The 13315-nt window shown below is 49.0% G+C and overlaps 1 protein-coding gene across 1 annotated transcript in view; it reads right to left on the bottom strand.

Moving 5' to 3' along the window:
• BMP7 (bone morphogenetic protein 7) overlaps nucleotides 1-13315 on the bottom strand; it is a 97295-nt gene that overhangs the window by 31792 nt on the left and 52188 nt on the right. The window contains exon 3 of the mRNA XM_012512018.2: nucleotides 1300-1448. Within this exon, the coding sequence (XP_012367472.2) occupies nucleotides 1300-1448 (149 nt within the window). The remainder of the gene's footprint in view (nucleotides 1-1299; nucleotides 1449-13315) is intronic.

Genomic DNA, 13315 nt, shown 5'->3' with positions numbered 1-13315 from the left:
AAGGCACTATTTTTAAAAACTCTTCCCATAATAACCCATTACATCTTGTAACAACCCAGTGGCCCAAACCCTCTCATCACCTGCATGCTGGAGATGAGAAAGCCCAGGCTCTGACAGGTTAGGGAAATTGTCCAACGTCACACAGTGTGTGGGTGGCAGAGCTACATGGACACAAAACACATGGAACAAGGAAGCTCTTTAATGGCTGACAGGACCAATCTCCGAGATAAGTCAGCTGGAGAACACTGTGTATGCCAGGCCACCATTTATGGGAGAGGGGAAAAACAGAAAACCGAATCTCCATGTAATTGCTGAAATACCCAGAGAGCATCTCTGAAAAGACAGAAACAGCAGTTGTCCCTGGGAAGTGGAACTCAGCAGCTGGAGAAGAAAGTGGGAGGGAAACTATTTAGTGTTACACATGTATTGCTCATAGCTCCAAAGGCAAACATTGTGAAGGTGTTTATTCAAAAATAAATGAAAAAAATTTTTTGTTCATAAAACTGGTGGAAGGAAGAAGCTACACAGCTGGAAACCATCACCACTGAATTTTAAGCAAAGTCAAGCTACAAGATATCATTTGTTATCTGTTTGGGGTGGGGAAAAATTAGCATAGAGAAGCCCATTCCCACTTCTCCACTCACCATCCTTCCTTCTTCCCTTCTCAAAGGAGGCAGAACTGTGGTGGGAATGAGAGGTGTTGGGGAGGGCAGACTCACAATGGATTCTCCAGGAATTGGGGAGTCAGACCCACATTCAGGTTATAATGTGGAAGGGACTAATGCCTTGCACAAGGGCAATTTTGTCCCACAGGGCACAATCTGGCGATGTCTGGAGACATTTTCGGTGTCACAACTGGGAGATGCTACTAGCATCTGGTGAGTAAGAGACCGGGGATGCTGCTAAACACCCTGCAGTGCACGGAACAGTCCAGAATGTCCTGTGTCCTGTGGTGTCACCTTGGGGCTCTAGTTAAAGTGCAGGTTCTGATGCAGCAGGTCTGGGGTGGGCCCAGGATTCTGCATTTCTCATAAGAGGGCTGCCCTCACCCCTGCTGATATGGGACCACCCTTTCTGTAATGAAGCCTTACCCAATTCTGCTATGACCAATCATGTAATCTTCTTGTGAAAAGAGGGGAAGGGGCTGCTTCTGGTTTGGATCAAAAGGCTGAACATGGAGTACTGGTTGGGAGGGGTGGGGAAGCCTGTTTGTAGTGAAGCAAGCATGAGCACTGCTGAGATCCTCCTGAAGTCAGGGGCACAGGCTGCGTTAGGACTGGCAGTGGCCGGGGGACTCACCATCCAGCGTCTCCACCGAGAGCTGCAGGCCCAGGTTGTGCCGTGGATTGACCACCCAGTGGTTGCTTGTGGCTGTGATGTCAAACACCAGCCAGCCCTCCTCCGAGGCCCAGAGGGTGCGGCTGTCGAGCAGGAAGAGATCCGATTCCCTGCGAGAGAGGAGGAGAGACACGTGCTTCGCATTAGCCAGGTCACAGCTCCACTACCCCAACAGATGGGAAGCAGAGCCTCATGGGGTGGGAGGGAAGGGAAAGAGTCCACTGGTTCCCCACAAGTGGGAACATCAGACCAAGATCCAGGCACAAAGACCCCTCAGTAGCTGTGGTGATGAAAGAGAGTGCAGAAGAGCTACAAAGAGATACACTCAGGGAAAAGGCAGCTGTTACAAGGCAATCTCACCCTACAAATTGTTAGGGGCATCCCAGTGGGACAGAGTACAGGAAGACAGGGATTTTGCAGCCTCCGTGTGGCTGGAAGAGTCTCAGAGAGCAGAAGTTGATAGTGACTGAACTATTCACCATGTGCCAGATACTGTCCCACGGGCTCAACACTACACTATCTCATTCAATTCCCATAACCCGAAGTTGTGGGAATATCATTTCCACTCAATTTATGGTAAAGCCATGATTTGCCAAGGTCATTTAACCGGGAAGTTGCCAAGCTGGGGTTTCAGCCCAGTTACCTGTGTACCAGGGCAGATACTCTTCATTTCCAAGACGTGCACCATCTTCATGAGCCCACCAAGATTAGGAGGTGAATCTCTGGACTGATGGTATTAATAGTGAAAATCCTTTCATTCTCTCTTCCTCATTTTTTACAGTAGCAAAATGGGTAAAATCATAATTAACTTGATAGGGGATGGAGGGTGAATGGGTGGTTGGATGGATGGGTGAGTGAATGGATGGGTACGTGGGTGAATGAGTGGATGGATGGATGGATGGATGGATGGATGGATGGACAGATGGATGGTTGGATGGATAAGTGAATGGATGGGTAGATGAGTGGGTGGGTGGGTGGGTGGATGGATGGATGGATGGATGGATGAGTAGATGGGTGGGCAGGTAGGTGAATGAGTGGATGGGTAAATGGGTAGATGGATGGATGAATGGGTAGATGAGTAGATGAATAAGAGGGTAAATAAGTGAATTGTTACATTTCTGGATAGTAGAATTCTAGTATGAAAGATCTTCATAACATTTCTTGCACACTTTTAATAAGGATTCAAAGTTTCAATTCTTTGAGTCCTTTAATAGTCAACTAGAATATTTATACCTCTGTGTTGTACCAGAAACCAAGGCATAATGATGAACAACATGACACTGGTCCCTGCCCCAGGGCAACAACAGTCTCTATCATACCTGGAGTTATCTAATCTTCCCGGTGATTATAGTGAATCTTCTCTGCTCACACGTAAAGATGTCAGGCATACCCTTTATGGAGCACTTACCATGTGCCAGGCTCCAGGTTGAAATGCCTGACCAGTCTCATGTCACTTAGTTCTTACAATACTCTGTAGGGTAGATAATATTCCCCATGTCATTGTGCAGAACTCAAAACTGAGGCTCGGAAAGGTCAAGTTGTTTGCCCAGGGTTATGCCACTAGGACAGTCCAGGCAGGACTGGAAACCAACCAGGCTACCTGCAAGCCCAAGCTTGCAACTGTACACAAAGACAGTTCTTCTGGACACTGCTTTTTCAGAGCCTTTCACCAGTCAACCTCGTTGGAATGTAACCCACTAAGCCACGGGCAGGAGCCGAGCCACCCATGTCCCTTTGATGAGGCACACATCTCCGGTTGGCTCCAGCCCCCAGCTCTCCCTACTAACACTGCAGACAGCCACCCCTATTTATCTTCCTGTCTGACCTGGACAACTCTAGGTTTGTGAGGTCTGCTAGATCATCCTTCTGCTGCATGCCATAATATGTTAGACATTCGTCAGGCACATCAAGGTGAACAAGGCTCAGAGAAGACACACAGGAAACAGATCTGTAATGTTAGCAAGTATTGGGAGATTAACAGACCCGGAGAAGCCTACACAGGGAAGAAGAACCAGGGTCAGAAACAGACAGGAACCGAGGCAGGTGTGAGGGCACAGGGCAATCTTCTCAGGCACAAGCACAGAAGGAACGAATCGGAGCTGCTTTTCCCTCTGGGCCTCTCTCCATCCAAAACTCTGGGGGACAGAATCCAGTTGGCCTAGTCAATCTATGTGCCCACTCCTAGCCATGGGAGGGTGGGCACCCCACAGCAATGGACAGCATCACCAGGACCACAGATGGGCACAGGAGTCACTTCATCCCATGCCACCTCAAACTCTCCTTTTTAAGTAATATTCAATGACCCCCCAGAACCTGATTCAGAAAATGCTTAATTCTGTTATTGCTGTGGTTTCAATGTTTTGTCCTTCCCAAGACTCATGTTGAAAATCCCCAATTCATCATTATTAAGAGGCGGGCCCTTTAGGAGGTGATTAGGCCATTGGGGATGGATTGATGTCTTTATGAATGGGTTTGAGGGAGTAAGTCTGGTCCCTTTTTGCTTTTCCATCTTTGGCCACGTGAGGACATGGCAACAAGGTGTCACCTTGAAGCAGAGGGCAGCCTTCACCAGACACTGACCCTGCCGGCACCTAGATCTTGGACTTCCCAGTCTCCAGGACTATAAGGAATGAGGTGTTTTTTGTTTTTTTTAAAGATTGTAAAGGGCTCATTCCTCTCTCAAGCACAGAGAGATGACAGAAGCAAGAAAGTCTTTTTAGAACCACACAGGACTTTGAAGACCCTAAGTTTACCTTTCACATCCAAACTGAATTAAAATCATGAGATGATTTTTCATAACTCATTTACTTCTTCTTCCCCATGCTCTTTTAGAGGTAGTTTCAGGCTGGCTTCGGGGATGTCTACATAGATTTTAAACTTATAAACAAGAATTTCCTGCTGTCTTATCTCCAGTTTGCCTGGATGACTTTCCTGGCTTTGAAAAGCTACCAAGGTTGTCAATGAACCATTAGCTATTCTCAACAATTAACAGATGAGACAAGAAGTACCACTCCAAGTCGAAACAACTTCTCCACTGAATCAGGCTCCCAAGGCCCCTGTAGGAAATACCCACACCTCAGCACAGAAGTCACAAATCCAGGTGGTGATTTTCCTGGAAAATTGTTATTAGTAGGAAAATGTGACCAGATATCTGGACAAGCCCTCGAGGACAGTAAAACAATGAATGGTAACCAGGGGAACAGAGTGAGACCTTTAAACAGAGAACGCCTCGCCAAACGATACTGAGCATTCTCTTATTGCAGGCTATGACACTGAGGCCAGATGCTACAGGCCAGCGCTGACTCATCCATGAATCAACGTGAACGCATCAACTCCCCTCCTTCAAGTCATAGTTTGCAATTTGTCCCAGGCACGCTTAGGAGAGCCAAATCTTCATCGGAAGGCACCGGGAGAAGGGAGCCTTGCTGAGATGGGTCCAGTGTGAGATGCTAACACGGGCTTTGCTTTCAGACTGAGAGCCCAGGCATGAGGTTGGACCTCATGGAAAGGACAAGGAAGGAATTACTCAGCAGCCAGGTCCAGTCTGACGGCTTGGAGAGGGGGAATTTCTAGCTGCCACCTTGAGCATCATAAAAGAACACTGGTTCTTACAACCAGGAGAATACTGAAGGAGCCCTTTGTAACATTTTTATTTACCTTGAACACACTGGCCTCCCCGGCCCAGCCCAGGTGAAAGAAGAGGTAGGGAAGGCTCAGGGTGAAAGGCCTTGAGGAACCTAAATGCGTTTTTTCACCTTCACCACTGCTGAGAATCTCGGTGCTTTCCACACTTCGGTTCTCTGAATCTCCCCACCGGCCCTATGAAATGATCAAAGTCATGTTACTGTTTTACAGATGAGAAAAGTTGGCGTCAGTGAAATAAAGCCAATTGTCTGCAGTGACACACCTGATAAGTGGCAGAACCAGGCGACAGCACAGGTAACCTGACTTAAGAGCCTGAGCGCTTAAACCCTGCCACCTCCTTCACTCACCTGGGGATGAGACACATAGGAAGATGTTGAATCCTGTATGATACGTGTTGTCATCACAGCATTGTGTGGGGCAGAGAAAATACTAGAGGGGGATGAAACCAGGTGATGGAGAAGGAATAAGGCAAGGTTATGCCAGATAATTCCTGTGTCTTGGTTTCCTCTTAAGTAAAATGAGAATAATGCCATCTTCTTCAATGATTAGGAAGAGCCAAGTTAAGACCAGCCTGGCAGCAAACTCCAAGACGCTCCTGGAAGAGCATCTATAGTTATTACAAGGTATGTCAGCATTGGCGTCTATTCTCTGCTAAACTTCAGGAAATCCTAGGATGGGGACTTTACATGTCTTGGCCCCAGAGGTTACATGACTTGCCTGTGATTCTCCAGTCAACAGACCACTTGTCCATTCCAAGAATGTTTACCGTGGACTCCAAAATTTGTAAGAAAAGTGTACTATGTTCACAGTAGTGTTAGATTTTCTGCAAATATGGCCACCAACAATTCCTTGTCTCTATATGCACATGCTGCTGTCCCATAAACTTGTGGAGCCTGTTCTCCACCTCTGAAGTCTGGACTGACCATGTGATCTGCTGTGACCAGTAGGACCCAGTGGAACTGAAGCCCTGCCAGGCTCAGGACTGGGACTTAAGAAGCCTATCATTTCTATTTTTGCCCTCTGGGAAGCATGCCACTGAATCAAGAAATCTGACTACACTCCTGAAGGAAGAGACCACATGGAGGGGAAGGAGGCACAGGTCCATGGAGGAAAAGTGTCTATAAACCAGAGATAGAGAGAAAAACCAAGCCAGTCCCCAGTGAGGCGCCATCTCGGGCCTTCCAGACCTAGTCAAGCTCCTAGCTCCATCAGTGACTACAGCAGATACCAGGAAGAGTAGAAGAACCACCCAGCTAAGCCCTGCCTAAATTCCTGAGCAATAAAACGATGTTGTTTTAAGCCACTACATGTGAGTGGTTAGTTTCAGAGATAGATAACCCAAACAACAGTCACATTGTTTATAACAGAAAAACTGAGAACATCCAGTGAGAGGGACTGGTAAAAACATTATGTATGGCATGCCCAAGGCAACAGAGCCCTGCACAGCCACTTCAAAGGACCATATAAATCTACACTTGTTGACAAGGTGGAAATATGATAGGAAGGTGTTAAGAAACAGAATTTGTAGGATGTAAACTTCTGGGAAAATGCAAAATGCAAAAATTGATGCAAAAAGAAATGAAAATTTTGACTTGCCCAAAAGAAATTGAAATAGGAAAGTCTTTCCCATCCCCATACCCCAGTTGGTTTTATAACCACAGATTTTGCAAATTATCAACAGATAATTCTTTCTTATACAATTTGATCAAGAACATGGAAGAGGGAGAGTTTGAAACCCATATTGTAAAGCTAGCACACCACTGACTCCCAAAATAGAGAAGGCTAATTTGAACAGACATTTTCCTAAAGAAGATGCGCAAATAGCCAGTGAGCCATGAAAAGATGCTAAACATCATCAGCAACCAGGAAATGCAAATTGAAACCACGGTGAGACAGCACTTCACACCCACTAGGATGACTACAGCCAAAACCACAGATGATAACTAGTGTTACTGGCAAGGATGTGGAGAAAGCGGAACTCTCATACACTAATGGTAGGATTGGAAAATGGGGCAGCCACTCTGGAAAACAGTATGGTGGTGTCTCAAAAGGTCAAATGTAGAATTACCGTGTGACCCAGCAATTCGACTACCCACAGAAGCAATTAAAATATATGTCCACCCAAAATCTTACACACCAATGTTCATAGCAGGATTATTCACAGCCAAAAAGGTAGAAACAACCAAAGTGTCCATCAACTCATGAACAGATAAACAAAATAGTCAATTGATACAACAGAATATTATTTGGCATTAAAAAATGAAGTTCTGATAAAGGCTACAACACAGATGAATCTTGAAATCATTATGCGAAGAAAAAGGAGTCAGACTTAAAAGATTGCATAGTGTATGAGTCCATTTCTATGAAATGTCCCAAACAGGCAAATCCATAAAGACAGAAAGTAGGGCCAGGTGTGGTGGCTCACACCTGTAATCCTAGCACTTTGGGAGGTAGAGGTAGGCAGATTGCTTGAGCCCAGGAGTTCAAGACCAGACTGGGCAAGACGGCAAAACCCCATCTCTACAATAAATATAAAAATTGGCCAGGCGTGGTGGCTCACGCCTATAATCCCAGCACTTTGGGAGGCTGAGGCGCGTGGATCACCTGAGGTCAGGAGTTCGAGACCAGCCTGACCAACATGGAGAAACCCCGTCTCTACTAAATCGCACCATTGTACTCCAGCCTGGGCAGCAATGGCAAAATTCCATCTCAAAAATAAATAAACATATATATATATATATAAAAATTAACCAGGCCTGGTGGCACATGCCTGTAGTCCCAGCTACTCGAGAGGCTGAGGCAGGAGAATCGCTTGAGCCCAGGAGGCAGAGGTTGCAGTGAGCTGTGATCATGCTACTGCACTCCAGCCTGAGTGACAGAGTGAGATCCTGTCTCAAAAAAAAAAGAAAAAAAATGAAAGTAGTGTTTGCCAACAGCTAGAGAGGTAGGGAAAATGGGGGTAACTGTTAGTGGGTATGGAGTTTCCTTTTGGGGTGCTGAAAACATTCTAACATTAGACAGTGGTGTTGGTTGTACAACACTTAATGTACCAAAAACCACTGAATTATTCACTTCATGTCTTAATAAAGCTATTTTTTGAAAATGGATAAGGCCAATCTAAGCCCCAAATATAGAGTATGGTGCCATTATGCTAATAATTGTTTTAAAGTATACACACATCTGCATGAAACATTTATATGCATACAGACCAGAGTGGTAGCAACAATTCACTGTGAAGTATTTCGCTTCCCTTTACAAGCTAACACATGTACATCAATATTGTCTCAATTTAGTAAGCATGCCCTATTTCAGGAAAAAGCTAGATCTGTATGGTGCAACACATTTCCATGTTATACTTGATCAGCAGAACAAACATAGGTGAGGGGGCAAGCCTGGCTCTCACCTGCTTTCCTGGGTTCGGACGGTTTTTCCCACTCCTCTAATCTCAGAGAAAGGCAGCAGAGCCAGGGGACAGGCCACACGTCTATTGTCTATAAACTTGATGATCCTTCCACTTTCTCAGGCTGTTTCTGATTAAAGAAACAGCAAGACCTCAAAAGTCGTCTTCTCTTCTCTTCTGAAACTGGGTTCTCCCATAGCCCTGCTCTGCAAGGCATGAACCGCTGGTGACCCCAGTGCTGCAGCACTGAGAGGCGTTAATATTTAACCACCAGCCTGGGGACAGCGCGTTGCTGGGCTTTCGGGTGCCTCCTCCCAAGGACACCCAGGTGAACTGGCTGAAATCTAATTCTAGAGGGAGCAGGACGAGGAACCGCACATCCCCAGGCTCGTTTCCAGTGTCTCCCAGCCCACCTTCCCCTGGAAAGTTCTACCACAATGGAAAAGGGGATATTTTAAAATCTCAAACGTGGGAAGGCAGGAAGTCCTTTTTTTGGCCTCTGGCTACCTACCTAGAGGCTATTTAGAGACTGATCCTCATGGGCCTTCACCTACCACCCCCCTCCCAGGGGAGTAAGACTCCCATGTGGGATGCAGGACCCGGCCTCAGCGCAAACACAGATCCAGGAAAGACAGCCCTGAAACTGCCCCAGGGCAAAACACAGCGGAGTTGGGAGTCTGAGGATCTCTCTGGCCCTGAGACACCCAGGCAGGCGTTGGAGCCATAGGAAACACGAATTTCAACATGGCCACGCAGTGCACACTGTCTCGTTACCTGGGACAGTTCCCATCCAGTCTGTGCCCACCGTCAGGGCTCCTTCAGCCTCCTGCCCCTGGGCCCAGCCATCCAGGGTCTTAGGAGCAGAACAGGCCCTTGGAAATCCATTCTGGTCATTTTAATTTTCAGCTTGGAAGATGAGAGAGTTTCTGTCTTGCGCATGGGCAGCTGGTGGCTGAATGAGGATTAGATACCAGTTCTGGGCCATAATTTAGGGCAGTGTAATGAAAAATGTTCTCGCCATCACAGCCTGAGAGCCAGCCTGATCTCCCCCTCTGCTACCTTCAGACACAGCCCCCCACCACCTTCAGGTAGCAGACGCAAGCCAGGGTTGGAAGGGCCACATTTGGAATCACCTGGCTGGTGGCCGGGGGCCCTCAGCACCCTGACACCTCGTCCTGGGCACCCACTGCACACTAGGCTCTTAAGGGACACTCTCCCACCTCCTCCTCCCTCCTCCAGTGAGGTCAGTACAATCGCATCCCCACTTAATATCACCTTAATACCAGCTATTACATGGGGATGGGGATTGTACCAAAAACTGAGGGGCAGGGAGGCTCAGGACACGCCTCCGCTGGGAGCAACAGGCCCCAGGCCAGAGGTTACTTGAATCACAGAAAGCCATCTCCAGGAGCCCCACCCAAGTTAGAGGAGGCAGGGCAGGAGAGGATGGGGCTGGCCTAGGCCCACCATCAAAAAAAGGAAAACACACTTCAGATGATGTGGTAGGCAGAATAACACCCCCTCAGATACATCCAGGTCCTGATCCCCGGAAGCTGTGGGTATGCCACCTTCCAGGTCCTGACCCTGGAAGCTGTGGGTATGCCACCTTCCAGGTCCTGATCCCGGAAGCTGTGGGTATGCCACCTTCCAGGTCCTGATCCCGGAAGCTGTGGGTATGCCACCTTCCATGTTCTGATCCTGGAAGCTATAGATAGGTATGTCACCTTCCACAGCAGCAGGGACTTTGCGGATGCGATGAAAGATTTTTGAGTTGGGAGATTATCCTGGATTATCCTCGTGGGCCCAAAGGAATCATAAGGGTCCCGATAACAGGGGAGGCAGGAGGCCAGAGAATAAGCTGTGACAGCGAAAGCAGGGGTCAGGGTGGTGTGACTGCATCTGGGGACCTTGAGCCAAGAAAGGGGGCTCTGTCCCCTAGAAGCCAGAAACGGCAAGGAAACAGATCCTCCCCCAGCCCCTCCAGAAAAGATGCAGCCCTATGGACCCCCTGATTTGGGCCTAGTAAAACCCATTTCAGACTTTAGACCTCCCAAACTCTAAGAGAATAAATGTGTGTTGTCTTAAGCCACTAAGTTGGCGGTCACTTGGTACAGCAGCTAGAGGAACGAATACAATTTCCCTCCTGAGATCCACACTGAAACGCCTCCTCTCCACAGGTGCTCTGCTAGGAGCCAGAGACACAACAGCAGCCAGAGATGGAGCTCTGGGTCCAGAGGCTGGGCGTGTGTAGCACAAAAGAGTGTCATTCAAACCCTCTTCCCTCCGTGAAGGAGGGAAGAGTCCTCTGGGTGTGCAAGACAGAAGAAAAGGCCTAGATGTGAGGTGTGAGGGTGTACGGGGAGGACATTCCACAGCAACATCTCCCGAAGGGGGTCAGAGGATGAGCAGAACTAACACAGCTAAAAGGGCAGGGAAAAGTGCTCCTGGCAGAGAGAACCGAATGCAGAAGTCATGATGAGAAAGTAGTGAGGAGAGGGCACAGGCGCACAATGTCCCCTCCAGGGCCTCTGGCCGCGGGAGGTCAGGTCTTGCTGAGCGCTGGGAAGCCGGGAGGAGTTCTAAGCAGGAGTGGAGATCACGGGCTCTGCCACTCGCAGACCCAGCTGACTCGCTCCCCGACCCCTAGTCTGACCCTCACCCTCGCCTCACCCAGCTGCTCTTTGGAAAACTGCAGGCCGGACATTCTGAAGGCCTGCATGTTGTGAACGGTTGCTGGGCTGCAAGGATATTCCTCAGAAGAAAAGGAGCAGGAGAGCGAGCCAGCGAGCACGGCCAGAGCATTCCCAGGCTAGCATGATGTCATGGAGGGAGCACAGGCTTGCGGCTGCGGTGAGTCAGGCCGGGAAACTGCAACCCGCCGTGCACCTGGATACAGCCCAGCAGCAACCCCAGCCTGCAGGGAAGCCCGGGAAGGAGATCAAAGGAGCCCAGAAGGAAGCCGGCCCCACCCTGGCAGCCAGCTCCCGGGTCCAAGGGGTGCCCCTTCTGAGCTACAGGCTGGGGAGGACCCAGCCCGGGCCCCAGGCTCCCCCACCTTGGCTTCAGGGAATGCCCTGCTTTCCTGCCAAATCATAGAACAGTCCCTGGCATCCCCCAGATGGGAAGATGAAGTCAGGGAGGTCCAAAGCTTTTTTAAAATACACTTTCTTGAAGACGGTGTATATCCAGGAAGACTAAAATTAAAGCTTTGGGGAGTAAGGTGGAAAAATACACAAAGAGGCACAATATCCTCCTGCCCCAGACAGAGCTCGGGTGGCCACCCATGGCCCTCTCACCCACCCCAGCTGTCTGTCTCCCTCTGGGCAGGGCCAGCTGACTGCAGACAGCACCAACCCAGCCACTCATGGGAAGGTCAGGAAGATGCCCGTCCAGCGTCCGGAGGCCAGCATTCTCACAGTCAGAAAGCGAGTCAGTGGCCCTTATGTTCTAGCCCTCAGTTTCTCCATCCACAAGACAAAGGGTTTGGAGTTTATCAAGGTCTGAAAAACTGCAACTTATTAAGAGGATAGCTAAGAGAGGAAAATGAGAGGGTCAAAAATCCAAAATGCTCTGCGGTGAAATAAGGTTGGGAAGCGCCACACAACACATTGCTCCTTAGAGATGTCATAATGCATCTTAGCTCTTTAAAGGCTCTGAGAAGTCCTGCTGCAAAGAAATGTCTGCTCCGGCAATGGAGCACAGTAATGAGCCATTCAAACTTGTGTCAAGGTGTGGATCACAGAGGCAGGGGGTCAAGAGGGAAGAGAAATACGGCGACAAGTGGAAGGCTCTCCCTTATTAGAGACATAGCCACCAGCAGAGACAATCAGAGCATCAGAGGCCCGGAATCCTCTCTGTGATGAAATCCCCAGGGTGGTCCTCGGGTCCCACAATGGGTGCTCAGGGATGTAGGCTGTAGGGCTCCAGGCTCTGGGTTGAGGAAAATTGGAATTAAATCTCAGTGAAGTAACCTTGAGCAAGTCAGCCTCTGTCCATCAGGTTCTTTTGTTTGTAAAATGGAGGTAGCCATGAGGATTATTCTGAGAATGAGTTAAATGGAAAGATATGCTTGAGATGCCAGCGCATGGCCAGAGACTCAAGGCTCCCAGCTGGTTGGAGCAAACCTCAATGTCAGTGTGAATCTTCCACCACGGGATTCAAGCTGCCTTGGCTTTAAAGCAAGATCACAGCTGCAGCGAGCTGACCCCAGCTCAAGATGGAACCATCTTAGAACAAGGCGTGGAGCGAGCCCACTGAACCCTATGGTACCTGAGAGGCAAGCACTGTTGTCCCCTCTCACAGTGGGAGACTGAGGCTCAGAGAAATGCAGGCAGTGAATGGAGCCAGCCCAGAGCCCTGTTCCAGCAAAGTGTCAGCCCTGCACGGTGATGTTTGATGGTGGAGGGAGAGCTACCACCCAGAGAACCCAGGGGTTCCACTTCCACTCTTCTCACCCCGCACTCCCCCTGCCCCAGCAGCTTGCAGGGGCTGAGCAATTAACTTCCCTGCCTCAAACCCTTTATCAGCTCTTAGGATAAAAAGCCAAAGCTCTCTAATGTGTTCCGTGATAAAGAAGACTATGGAACTGACAGTCCAAACCGAGAAACCGGGGAGAGAGAGGAGGCATTATTGTCAACTTCAGGTCATCCAACCTGTAAGGCCCTGGATGGTCCGGCCCCTGTCTCCACAGTCTCCTCCTACCCAGCCCTCCTCATCTGTGCCAGTCTCCAGCCCACCACCGCCCTTCACACATGCTGTTCCTGCTGCCTGCAACACTGTTCCCTGCCTCTTCACCTCCCCCACACCTGCCTGTTCTTGAGCATCCCAGGGAAGCGTCCACTGATGCCCTAATGGCGCGCCCACGTCAGACACCCTCCAAGCCCAAGTCCTCTCCCCTGCGCCATCTGGGCTGGAGTTTCAGTTTGTTTGTAT

This window comes from Nomascus leucogenys, chromosome 13, assembly GCF_006542625.1.
Source record: "Nomascus leucogenys isolate Asia chromosome 13, Asia_NLE_v1, whole genome shotgun sequence".
Classification (NCBI taxonomy): domain Eukaryota; kingdom Metazoa; phylum Chordata; class Mammalia; order Primates; family Hylobatidae; genus Nomascus; species Nomascus leucogenys.
This window is presented reverse-complemented; position numbering and strand designations above follow the sequence as displayed.